This window comes from Malus domestica, chromosome 12 (assembly GCF_042453785.1).
Source record: "Malus domestica chromosome 12, GDT2T_hap1".
Lineage (NCBI taxonomy): Eukaryota > Viridiplantae > Streptophyta > Magnoliopsida > Rosales > Rosaceae > Malus > Malus domestica.
Window position 1 is genome coordinate 29,879,408 of NC_091672.1, and position 14,074 is coordinate 29,893,481.

At 33.9% G+C, this 14,074-nt stretch overlaps 1 protein-coding gene across 8 annotated transcripts; it reads left to right on the plus strand.

Moving 5' to 3' along the window:
* Positions 1-9,829: 9,829 nt before the first annotated feature.
* LOC103451015 (uncharacterized) lies at positions 9,830-12,361 on the plus strand. 8 transcript variants are annotated; one of them, XM_070809773.1, is made up of 3 exons: positions 9,830-10,602; positions 10,854-10,950; positions 11,052-12,361. In XM_070809773.1, the coding sequence occupies exon 3, from the start codon at positions 11,122-11,124 to the stop codon at positions 12,019-12,021; it is 900 nt and encodes a 299-aa protein (XP_070665874.1). In that variant the 5' UTR covers positions 9,830-10,602; positions 10,854-10,950; positions 11,052-11,121; the 3' UTR covers positions 12,022-12,361. The 8 variants fall into 8 exon arrangements, with proteins under 8 accessions (XP_070665874.1, XP_008388660.3, XP_028945961.2 ...); XM_008390438.4 differs by having other exon boundaries at positions 10,088-10,602; positions 11,087-12,361; XM_029090128.2 differs by having other exon boundaries at positions 10,099-10,708; positions 11,087-12,361.
* The last annotated feature ends 1,713 nt before the right edge of the window (positions 12,362-14,074 follow it).

The following is a 14,074-nucleotide window of genomic DNA, read 5'->3' on the forward strand; positions in this document are numbered from 1 at the left end:
GAAGAATGTGAGCTATATAGAAAATGTGGGGGGTATGTGGAAAATATTAGATGTATGAGAATGTGGGGTGTAAGGGTATTATAAGAAATTATATGGGGTGTATTAAGATAATTTTTAATTGAAAAAAGAAAATATGGGGTGTATTAAGTATATAGGGTTTAATTAACAATATGTAGTATGTTAATAGAATAAGCCTAATGTAAATTATACGGAAGAAAAAAAGCATCACGAACAATTGTTGGATTTGTAGCTACAAAGAGAATAAAGAATGCACAAAAAAGTAGGGGTTTATTTTCATTAACATCCCCGAGATTTGTTGGCTTTTCACTCTCACATGATCTCTTCAAAGACGAAATTGTTATTGACAACATTAATTTACATTTGAGATGACTAAACTGTATCTGAGTCGAGTGATTTTATGTAGAGATGATCTACAAATGATAATTAAAAAACTGAACGTTATATAACCTACTTCATCATCTGCTAGTTTGTTCATTCTGATACATATGAAAAAAATGAAATTGCTTCACAATATGCAACTCTTTTTCCCAATCTGTCACATTATATTTTGCAGAAAAATCGAACTGGCGTTCGTGCGAAAAGGTTGAGAAAGAAAGAGGTTGGATTTTGTAGCATCATTCATAGAATTACTAGTAGTGGTTACTGGAGAAATAGGAAGGGACTTGAGGTTACTAAAACTGCAAATATGGCCATGGCGGCGACGAAAAACAAAAGCAACTTCTGGGATTTCATCTTCTGTTTAATCTTGTCCTTGAGAACGATATTGTAAATCTAAAGCACAAATAAGATCTTTAATTCATGAAAAAAAATCCCATAAATTTAGTACATAATTAGACTGATTAGGGTCTGATAATTTGCTTCTATTTTCTTTCTCTTACGAAGGAAAAAAAACTCCATAAAACCACATACAGTAGGAAGATGATCGTCTTGGTGCTGCTGCATAACTGCATACTATTTCCATTTACCCGCGTATTGTAGTGAGATAGCATGAAAATTCCTTGTATTTCTCTGAAGGAAATATACGTTAAAGTCGGAATTTGTTTGTTGAAATTTTTTATGACGTCTTGGTATTTTATATTAATTAATAAATGAATTACTATTAAGCTCCTTTCTAGTTTGTGACGGAAACATACAACATGAGACAACCTCGTAACCAAACCTCATGGAGTCACATGTGGCTAAGCTCATAATTCAAAACAATAATTATAGATACAGGTATTTGTCAATTTCTCTTCGGATTTATAAGAAGCTGTCAATTTCTTTATAAACTTTCATTTTAGTCTATTTCCCCTTTGCTTTGACATATTTCTCTTAATTAGAATTCTCCTTTTGTTTTTTTTGTTAAGAAAAATCAGTTGTACAAGCCACTTAGTATTATGGTCTAGTGGTATTCCTTTTCAGTTGTAAGTAAGAAGTTTTATGTTCGATTATCGTCAAAAGAAAATTTGAACCATATTATTATTAGCTCATTATGAGGCTAAGCCCACCCCTCCCTCTTGGTGTAAATAATATTATTTGTTAAAAAAAAAAATGGTTGTACGAATGAATTATTTATCCTTAAAAGGAAACACGAATTGGAATTTTTATATGAGATGAGGGATGGAAGGAGATGGAAAAAAAAAAAAAAAAAAAAAAAAAGGAGAAAATCCTAGTCCAATAAACAAACAGTGACATTGGACTGTAGAGATTAGAAAGTTATAAGTTCCTTATCTAGTTTGTTTTGTGAAGAAAATATACAACATGAGATGAGAGTGAACGACCTCACAACCAAACCACGTGGAGTTAAATTTGGTGTTCATGTGGCTAGACTCATAATTCAGAACACTAATGGTAGATTAGACAAGACACTCTTACAATATAAAAACACTTTAATTAAGAGTTCATTTGGAGAAAAAAAACTTTTTTTATCTATTCACTTGTCATGCTCTAACTGATCTTTAGTTGTAAAATCTATTTGGTGTTACAAAGTAAGTTGGGTTTTTCTGTATTACTCGTGATATTGAGTTTTCAAGTGTTTTTCTTTAAAATGTGATGTAATCAAGAGCTCGGAAAAAAAAAATCAAAATAGCTTGGTGAAAAACCATTCGAGTGAGCTCATGTGGTGAAAAAAGGATGATGTAACGAGTTAGGGTTAGAATAAGTTCATTGTTCGATTTTTTAAGGTGAGACTTTCCGTTGAGATTCTTGACGGTAGAACTCCATTTGACAAATTTATGGGCCTCACTACTATATTTTTCACTTTTTTTTTTTTGTGTTTGGCTTAAATATTCTACTAAATATACATTTATTGCTCAATAATTCGTAAATATGCTTCCAAATACTTTATAAAGTTTTCCTTAATGCTCTCGGAAAATATTTTGCAAAAATAAAAATTTACATTTTTGTCAAAAAAAATGTGGGTTAACACTCACGATTTTTAGTCGGTTTTGCAAATTCGTATATAAATCATCATTCAATCTATTTATTTTCACCTTCGCCCCGACTTTCCTTTGAGATTCTTGAGGGTGAAACCCCATTTGACAATGTTTTGGTCCTCACTATTGTATTTTTCATTTATTTTTTCAGTTTCCGGCTTTAAAATTCTACTAAGTATACATTTGTTGCTCAATAAATCATAAAATCGCTTCCAAACACCTTATAAAGTTCTCCTTAATGCTCACATAAAATATTTCCCGAAAATAAGAATTTTGCATTTTTCCCAAAAAAACGTGGGTTCACGGTTTTCAATCGGTTTTGCAAATTCGTACATAAATCTATTTATTTCCACCTTCGCCTCACTATGAAATTTTGAAAATTAAGGTAAGACTTTCATTGAGATTCTTGAGGGTGGAACCCCATTTGACAATGTTTTGGTCCTCACTATTGTATTTTTCATTTAGTTTTTCAGTTTTCAGCTTAAATATTCTACTAAGTATACATTTGTTGCTGAATAAATCATAAAATCGCTTCCAAACACCTTATAAAGTTTTCTTAATGCTCGCGGAAAATATTTCGCAAAAATAAAAATTTGCATTTTGACAAAAAAAAGTGAGTTAACACTCATGATTGTTAGTCGGTTTTACAAATTCGTACATAAATCATCCTTCGATCTATTTGTTTTCATCTTTGCTTCACCGTGAAATTTTGAAAATTAAGGCAAGACTTTCCGTTGAGATTCTTGAGGGTGAAACCCCATAAACATAAAAAACGACCGGTGCATATCGCCCTAATCAATTAACCTAATTCACGTGTCCCCTGCATAAATTATATACAAAGTGAGAACGTCATTCTGGGCTTTGGGCCACAGTTTGGTTTAGAAAACCATTTCAAATTTCCAAGCAAAGCCCAAATTGGTGGAAAATGGATTCTTTTCTTGTTACATGGACTATGAGGAACTCAAGACTCGAGAAAAACCTTTCTTATTGTTGACGATTTATATGGAAAGAAAATAACACAAAAAAGTTTTACAATCTTATGTTGGAATTTAACCCTTTTGACTTTGTTTTGCCCCCACTTTGTTTCTTCTTCTTTTTATTTTTATTTTTATTTTTATTTTTTTTAATATGAGCAGCAATTGTGGTTGTCTATACCTATCAGAGGTGGATGGAGGGCTCGAGGTAATGTTTTAGCTTTAATGTGACCTCAGCATTGAGGTGATAATGTATTTATCATCTTTTTAATTTACTTTTTTATACAATTAATCATTTTAATGATCTGCTTAGTTACAAGCTTATGCTACTAGGTTCGGCTGCAAACACCATCAAAATGTAAGCATACCCCATCCATACAATACATGATTGCAACTTCAGAAGGAATGGGTGAAAAGGACCAATGAAATGATTGATACAAACACTTCTCCAAAAACAAAAGTTCACTACAGAAAGACCCACTCACCTCATTACATTTTATTTTACAGCTTTGGGCTTTTTACCTTTTTTTCCATCGCATGAATTTCTCACTTTCTCTGTCTACACTTAACCCAAGTTATTGGGTACTTTTTCTTCCTTTGCATGTGAAGATCTCATGTCACGTCAACAAGACACGTCAACAACAATATTTTTAATAAACGGATAAAGTCTGTTAATTAGATAGTGGGAAAAATATCGTTGTCGGATACTTTTCAACTGAATTTTAGAGATCTCGTGATCGTGATCATTTATCGTATGATCATAATTTATTTTAAAATTTAAAATTTAAAATTAAATATAAATAGTACATAACGAAAACTAACCGCACAATGTACGATAAACGATCACGATTACTGGATCTCTGAAATTCTCAACAAAATGATCCGGCGAGAATCCTTTTCCTAGATAGTGCATCCGCCTATTTAACCCTAGTTTGAATTCTTATCTCCGTGAATTATGACAGCACATTTTCTAAAGTTTTTCAACTCACTTAACCACTTAGCCATTTTTTATATTAAAGTTAATGATCCATGATCCAAGATTATGCAAAGCCATATTTTGATACGTTTGAAGTGGTCCCTAGAATTGGTTAGATATTCAAGGGGTGATCTATTATAAAATAGGACCAAGGAGGAGTTTACACTTATCATTTAATCATAGTATAAAAATCACATAATATCAATTTTAATAATGTTAAGACCAACCATGAAGAATTAATATTATTATTGACCTTCTTGTGAGTACTCCCATGCCGATCCAATTATAGTTCAATGCACGCTGTATGAGCTAGGAATTATTATTATGTTTTAATAAAAACGATATTCTAATTGATTTATGATACAGCAAGGAGAGAGAGCAGAAATTGATTCAGAAAAAAAAATTATTGGAGGGATTAGTAAGAAAAGTGCGTTATGCGCAAAAAATTTTGGATGAAATAGCATGCAATTTTTATTTTTTATTTTTTTTTGTGAGGCATTTCTTCAAGTACTTGGTAGGCCTAAAGTCATTTGCCGAGCCATATTGCACTTATGTCGATAGATGCCAAGGACTTCTTCTGAGCAAGCATGTCGAATGATGTATATAACTTTTGAGCAAGCATGTCCATAGTTGCTGGCATATGTTGAGCAATACTACTGATAGATGCCCACAACAATGCATGGAAATGTATGAGACAAGTAGTTGCTCTATCCAGTGTCATATACGCACTTTGTCGAGCAGTTAGAGGGCAACATTCAAGGAGATCTAAGAATTTTAAAGGACATCACCCAACTCTACATGGAGGATTTCTGAGCTTGGAGGGGGGGGGGTGTCAGCTGACACATCTTGTTACTTAGTGGATCCGACCCTAGAAGAGAGATTGAACTCGAGAATTCCAGGATCCAGTAATTAAAGAGAATGACCTTAACCACCAAAATAATTCATGATGTGCAATTTTATTGTTTGATAAAGTGTTGTAGAAGCTAGGAATATTGTTTGTCACATAGTTATGTAATTCAAAGTGGTGGCCAATAAAAAAATGATGGCACTTGAAGATGATGGAAGAAGCAGTTGCTGGTTGGGCCTCATTTGACTACGGCTTAAAGTAAGTGTCTCTTCTTGTTTGGTACTACTACTCCTTGGCTTTTTGTTGTTTAGGGTATCAAGTAGGCCTAGTTTTTGCTTTGGGTATACTATCTACCAGATTCGAACTTAAAATTATTATTTTTCAATATTGAGAAAGAAAGAATGACTAAACTAATAATTAGTTGGTATGTCGACACATTTCTTAATCTATATTATTCGAACTATAAGTTTTATTACTTCTTGTTTTCATTATCTACATTCAAAATTTTCCGTTATAAAAAAAGAAAAGTTCTTTTGAATTTTTTGATATTCAAATATTTATTTACATGACTTAAATTACATGTGAGACAAGAGCAGATAAAATATAACTCAAACCGTTATTAAATATCTATGTTATTTTTTATCCCGTAAAATAAGTAGATTTTTTTTTAAAATTTTTTATGAAGCACCTAACTCTTGGTGTGCCGCTAACATTACAATCGAAATATATTATTCTGCAGTCTCCACTTTGGTGTGCCCACGAATACCAATTTCAATACTAAATTATTGTTTACCAATAATCATTGTGTGGTTTAGTCGAAACGCTCACCCCGATATCTTGTATATCAAAAAGATAAATACTCTTGGTATAATTTCCATATAGGATTAAAGAGGGAGACCAAAAGGCTAATCCCAACAACAAAAAAGGATGGTTATAATCTTACATAGGTTGCTTTTTCTCCAATACTTTTATGGCTTGCTTGTCTCTTATCCTTCTTTATTTGAAGTATAATATCTCGTAAACCCCACATATCCATGCACCCTCCTCAATCAACTCCTACTCCCAACACATGCACTTTACTATTTTGCCCTAATTAACAACTTACCTTTCCATCCTTCATAAATTGCCTCCACCTAAACCCTCCATTATAAAAATGTTAGGAAAATAAAACAAGGGACACTTTGGATGCGGTCCCTAGTTATGAACAGTCTTTGACTGAAACCTTGTTGGTTTTCAATTTTTGATCCAAGAACCTGAAATTAATTGATGATTTATTTCTATGTACGTTACTATATTTTTTAAATTAAAAATTAAAATTTATAGTTGTTTATAGTAATGAGATTTTAAATAAAAAACCATAATTTGTGGGATTAAAAATATTAAAATATAAATATACTATTGTGTGTGTGTGTGTAAACATGGGTACATTCATAAAAAATAACCAAAAAATTATTGTATCAAAACATGGGTACATTCTTCAAAATGGGTACATTTAGCAAAAATAAAAATGGGTACAAATAAATAAAAAAATATGGGTACAATACAAATAAAACTTTAAAAAAATATGGGCACAAAAAGAAATTAATATATGGGTACAAATTAAAACTGAAAGGAAAATTGGTACAAATTAAAAAAGGGTTGCAAATTAAAAATGGGTACAAACTAAAAATAAAAATATATGATAAAAAATCTAGCCATAAATATAAATATACTAATTGTAACATTTTTAATATTAAATGAATATATTTAGAAATAAAAAATATTTTATTATTGAAATAATTAATGATATTATTAATACAAAGGACCTTGATCAAAAATTGAAAAGTAATAAGGTTTTAATCAATAGAGTAGTAAAAATAAGGATGAAAACCTAATTACTCCATAAAACAAATTAGAGTTGGCTAGAGTAGTTTGTTCCTATATGTACACTCATGTTCGAATCTGAAAAAAGTTGAGGTTTCACCATAAAATCAACTGACATTATGAGAAGTAGCCCAACTTCTTATAAGTCTATGCATAGTTTGTCTTTTCATCGATGTAGACTCTTTAACGTTCACATCCTCACACGTCCTCTCACATGTTGTCAATTTTCAAGCCAAATACATGAACAACACGATTTGGGTGACGTGGAGTACGTGTGACCTTTTAGCTTCACACGTAGAGTAACTTGCTCCGATACCATGAAGAAAGTTAAGGTTCCACTATAAAACTAATCAGTAATATGGGGAGCACTCCAACCTCTTATAAACCCTTGCAAGGTTTTTCTTTCACCTATATGAGACTCTTTAACCTTCACACTCTCACAAGATTATCTCTCTGTAATTTAATATAAACCAAAAATATTGAAAACATATTTAAAATCTGAATTGGGCCTGGTAAGGCCCAATAAGTACAAGAGCAACAAACAAGAGGACAATTGCGAACAAGTACACGTGAAGACCACGTCCTTGCATGTCGCTATAAAGTAAGAATTGACAAATCTTACTCATAACTTTAGCTATCCATAATCCCACACGCACAGCCAAGCACGTGGGATGCACTCTCGCGACTCTTGAGGTTAGTAATAATAAAAATAATAAATTTCTCAAATTGTAACATTTTTACGTTTCTTTGTGGCATTGCACATGTTTGATTACTACTATTTAATAATCTCTTTATCAAATTGACGTATATAATATTCTTCTGTGTCAAAATCTTACGTAGCGTTACTAATTTTTTCAATGTTCATTTGATTTAGTAGCAGAATTAACCAAAAAACTTGGAATCAACTAAGAATTTGGGGCCCCTGTGGTTGGTTAACTATACATTTCAGCCATTTTTGTTTATGTCGATGTCCATTAATTTGTGTTTTTGGTTCCGTCCGTATTTACTCATTTGTTTTGCTTGTTTCGCTCTCATTACCCAACCAATAACTTATTGAGAGAGACAACTAATCACATATTTTATTACACATTGATGATAGTTCTTAAAACATCACATGACAAAGACTGTTCATATATTCACCGAAAAAGAGTGTACAACATCTCTACAACACATTTCAAGACATTGCTTCAAAACAATGAGAGATTTTTCAATGTGTTCGGAATACGAGATGGTACACCACATATCATTATACAATTGGAGGGACATTTGAAAAAAAAAAAACTTTCCTTCACTTGTATAATAACATATGGTGTACCCTTTGTGTTCAGGGTACACTTAAAATAAGGAGGATTCTTTGCCCTCCTAATCTCTCTCTCATTCCATCATCTACTACTTGAACGGTTACAATTAAAACACGTCAACATCTTATATTAATTATTTAATATAAATAATAAAACAAAAAAATAAAGTGTGACAGAAGAGGAGAGAAAGAAATGTGAATAAGAGGGAACATAATTCTATTTCCACTCAAATAGCTTTTCGAAACAAGAAACAAAAAAGAAAAAGAAATTAAAAGTCCTCAAAACTAGCGCGTGTAACTCGCGCGCTGAGATTTGCTCAAGAAGTTTGCCTAAAACACTTTGTCTAACCACTCTTTGCAGAATCAAACCCCTACCAGTGCTTCCACAGTACCAACTCGTACAGATTTTCAAATTCTTATCAGGATCTTCTCCTAGAATTTGGATTCTCTCTTAGGCAACTAGTCGGGATTCTTCTAATCAGTGTTCGTAAATTGTTAGATTTTTATTCAACGATTACAATTATTATAATTTATAAATGGCCTTCTGTTTGTAGCCTGTTTGTAGCCATTGGATAAAAATTCAACGATCTACGAACACTGGTCAGAGGATCCCGACCAGTTGTCTCGGGGAGGATCCAATCTCTTCTCCTGAGCTTAGGAAGCTGAGTCTACTGAGTAAACCCATTGGATCGTTGAAATTTGATCCAACGGTTACAATTATTATAATTTTTAGAAAAATCCTCTATTTGTAGTTGTTGAATCAAATTTTAACGGTCTAATAGATTTGCTAAGGAAGCTCAGACTCCTAAGCTCAAGAGAGGATCTGATCCTTCAAATTCTAAACAGAGAGAGAAAGCCAGAAGATTTCTAGAGAGAGAAAGCCTGAAGATTTCTAGAGAGAGAGAGAGTAATGAATTGGCAACACTAATCAGTGATTCAGTGATCAGGACAAAAGGTATTCCGTCTTGGCTGCGGTCAAAGGTCATTCTTGTACTGCGACTGCGCTGTATAAGTGTACATATTTGTCGTCATTTAGTATTTAATAGTATTTATTTTTATTTATAATTAAAAAACTTTATATTCGATTCTAACTAAAAACGAATTTAAATCATATTATTGTTAGTTCATTATAAGGTTAAACTTACTATTCTTTCCGTTAACATAAATAATATTGTTTCTTAAAAAAAAAGAACGTACATATTTGAACGTTGTAATAATTTATGTTTTAGAAAAACTTCAAGACAAGAAAAGTTAAAAAACGTCAATTCATATCCTGTCCATAAATGATTAAATGATTTTTAATTAAATCCCACATTTTGCGAAAGTAATCTTTGAAAAATATACTCTTTCGACCACGACACATCTTGAATGAGCTTGTCTGTATGAGATTGCTTTTAAAATGACTAAATATTTTCAATGTTCAGATATTCTTCTAACAACATTTGAACAAAAAAATATTAAAACTCAAATCACAAAAGTATTTTTTGAAAAAGCGCATGCCAACTGCTTGAGGCGCTTTTCCTAAAAAACCTCTTAAAATTTGATAATAATTTCAACGCGTTTCTTGAAAAGTAATTTCAACAAAACACTTATGAACAGAAATGCATCCAACAAAACGAACCTGGAAGCATTATTTTTTGAAATACTGTGTGCGATGCATGTAATTATTGTTTCTTAAAAACCAATTAACGTGAGACATAATCGTGCTTGCACTTCACAAAAGCCGGTGGAGGGGCTCTTCCCCCAAAAACTCTTCTTTAAAATAACATGCAAAAATTAGGGAGCAAAAATAAAGCTTTATTCTTTTCCTTCTTTTATTTTTCCGTTTTTATGCCTTAATTTCCATGAAAGTGGAGGTTTTAAAATCCCAGCTCCGAAAGCTTTCCGAACACATATCACCGAAAGAAAATTTGCAAATTTGCCTCTTCCCATAAACTCTGAGGAAAATTCCCAATTGGGTTTCAGTTTTTGGGGCTTCTCTCTCTCTGTATCTCATGTGAGCATGTCAGCTAAAGCAAAGTTATAGAGAGAGAAAGCATGAGTGAGGAGAGAGAGTAGAGAGAGAGATGCTTTTTTTTTTTTTTCCCTTTCTGTTCTGTAATCTTTTCAAAAACTGGCCTTTCCAGCAAAACCCAGTTGCTATATATCCCTCTTTTTGCTTCACCTTCATTAGACTACACAAGCAAGCAGCTGTCAACGTCTTTGAGGTATATATATTTGTGACATTTCTCTCTCTCTCTCTCTCCCTCTCCTCCTCTCTCTGAGTGCAGCAGCTTTACTGTTTTTTCTTCATATTCTCTCTGTTTCTTTGAGGTAAAGATTTAATTTTTATTTATAAATACTGTTTTTTGTCTTCTGCTTCTCTCTCTATCTCTCTCTCTCTCTCTGTGATTTATTTTTACAGCCCCACATTTTTAAAGCTGGTTTCTTTAAATTTAGATTAATGGCTTTTGTGCAGTAATGCATCAGGAGCCAGCAACGCAGATCAAATCAAGGCTGGATTATCAGATTTTGAAGCATTTCTGAGTTGGGTTTTTGCCCCTGGTCAATTTGAGGTAACTTCTCTGCTTCTTCTTGTTGTTTTGCTTATCTTTTTGCTCTTGGTTTTGGTCATTTCTGAGTGGTTCTGTGGTTTTTGTGTTGTTTTTTGTGTAAGGTCACCAATCGTTTGTTAAAATTCCCCAAAGAAAGTTTGGAAAAGTGAATTGAGGTACTTGGTTTGAAAAATGAGAGATTTCCCATCTTGTTTTGGTGAAAATGGGGTTCAGGTTGCTGATTCTTCATCATCAAATAGTAGTAGGGGTGCCCAGAATTTGGTTACTTGTATGTATCAATGCCGGTTACGAGGCCGGTCTTGCTTGATTACTGTGACTTGGAGTAGGAATTTGATGGGTCAAGGCCTTAGTGTTGGGATAGATGATTCATCAAACCAGTGTCTTTGCAAGGTTGATATTAAACCCTGGTTGTTCTCCAAGAGAAGAGGGTCCAAGAGTTTAGAAGCTTATTCGAGTAAAATAGATATATATTGGGACCTTTCATTGGCAAAATTCGGATCCGGGCCTGAACCTTTGGAGGGATATTATGTGGGGGTTGTGGTGGACAGGCAAATGCTTCTCCTTCTTGGAGACATGAGGAAAGAAGCTTTCAAAAAGACTAGTGCCAGCCCTGTGCCTTCGAGTGCTGTTTGCGTTGCTAAGAGAGAGCATATTTTTGGTAAGAGGGGATTCACCACAAAGGCTCAGTTTTGCAATAATGGTCAAGTTCATGACCTTGTAATTGAATGTGACACTGTCGGGGTCAATGATCCATGCCTCCTGGTGCGCGTTGACAGCAAGCCTGTGATGCAGGTGAAGAGACTTCGGTGGAAGTTCCGAGGGAACCATACCATCTTGGTTGATGGGCTTGCAGTTGAAGTTTTCTGGGATGTTCACAATTGGCTGTTTGGTACATCACCTGGAAATGCTGTTTTTATGTTCAAGACATGCCTCTCAGCAGAGAAGTTGTGGGCTAGTCAACCAGCCTCTGATCCGAGCGCGTTGCAGTGGTCATTTTCGCAGAGATTCTCGGATAGTAAGTCACAAGGTCTAGGATTCTCGCTGATTCTGTATGCTTGGAAGAATGAATAGAGGAAGTCAGATGTTCTCCATTGATTGCTAACAGAAAAACCTCTAGTGAGTGATGTTTTTCTCAGCTATGTGATTGAATTACTGCAAAAAAGATGATTATATATGATCATTTGTTATATAATCATTTGTTTTTTCTCAACCTATTTTTCTCCTTTTGGTTTCTCTTCATGAGTAGCTTGAGCAATCAAAATAGATCAGAGACAGTTTTGTTTTTACTGGTTGTATATCCTCCATACACCGTTAATTTCACTCTTAATTTTTTTTCTTTTGCCTACTGAGAATTCTATGTTAAAATCATCGATGTGCAAATATTGAAATTAATGCACTTTTTCTCAGCAAATCATTGAATTTCTTATTTGATCATGTTTGCGCTAGCTATAGTGATGTTCTTTCCAAAGTCGGAATGAATGCTAATGGACTTGGCGACATCCTATTCTTGTTAAGTAGCGATAGATCTGATTTTATTTTTGTAACATTTCTTTGAATTGGCCTAACTCCACTTGTATTTGGGATCAGTTTATACTGCTGATTGTGTTGTGGGTATTGCTGCGTGAATACTTTGACAAGTATGAAACGGTTCAGACCCTACATTTAATGTATTCTTGCATTTAGATGTTTGACCATCACGGAAATATAGCTAGACTACAAGAGATTGAAAGCATGAAGTACTATGGTACTTGAATGATGTTTGTATAACTAGGTAACTGATGCTACTGAGCTTTTGAGTGAGATTAAGCAATTGACGGAGGTCTACAGCTTTTGCTTGTTGAAGTCCAGATTATAGCTTTTGGGTGCTTGTGCTAGGAATGCTTTTCTCTTGGGACGGTTCAAGGAGCCGAGATCTCACATTCACTATACAAGTCAACATAGAAGTAATGGGAATCTTTGGTCTGGAAAATTTTACAGTTGCTAGCAATCAAGTGGAAGAAAGGATATAGAAGGTTAAATTGTACATAACTGAAGGAATGTGAAAGGGTAGGATTAAGCACCCTGCACAACTTCCTGGCTTTGCCTGTTTCGGATGAAGGGTCAAATGATAAAGTATGTGCTAGGCATGAATTTGTGGATAAAAAAGGGACAATTCGCAACTGCTCTTTTTCTTGAAGCCTCGAAAAGCATCTTCTATAGCCCGAGGCCGGATACAGCACATTATCTTGTATCAAGGAGCATTGTGATGAAGAGAGTTCAACGATTATTTTGTGCTTGATTTCTCTGTAGATGCACCTGTTTACCCTATGGAGTCTGATCATCTTGCAACACATTGTGCTTCCTTTGCATCAGGGCTCAAAATTCAAGTGTATATGCTCTAGCTGAAACCCGGAATAATCACATCTTCCGCCTTCTTTACCCTCTCCCCTCAGCCGAGCTACTTCGATACCTTCCACTACGTGTTTCCACTGTGAGTAATTCTTGCAGAAGTTCAAGCCTGTCTTAGTTGTAGTTTGCTGTTAACTGGAAATTTAAAGATGGTTGGTTGAGATTTGCATAGCATTCAAAGAGTGAGTTATTTTTGCTGAAGAAAGCTGCCAAACTTCATGCTTATTGAACCTTAGACTTCATATTTTCTCTGTTGATTTATGGATGCATGTCACTGGTTGAATGTTGCAGCTACGATTTTGTTGTAACAGGCACAAACCCGGCCACAAATTTGGCGTAGGCTGAGCCTTCGCGGTGGTAGGGTTAGCGCCGGAATTAGGCTAGGGTTAAGCTATTTACGGGAGAAATTTTCAAATATCCGGTGAGTTCTTTAGCGCATCCGAGCCAGGCCAGGTTCAGTTCCTTCAGACATTACCTTGTGACAACCCCTACTTGGTCAAAATATTCAAAACATGTGTTGGTTACAGATTTAAATGGATGCAATAGCCCTAATTGATTGTTTGTCTTGAAATTATTTTAAAAGCAGTTTTTTTTTTTTTTTTTTTTTAAAGCTTGATTCAAAATTGTGTTCGGTAGATGAAAAAAAGAAGTGTTTTTTGTCAAAATCATGGATCCAAAACAGTAGAAAGCAGAACCAGTTATACCTCTGCTTTTGAAAACAACATTTTTTATTTTT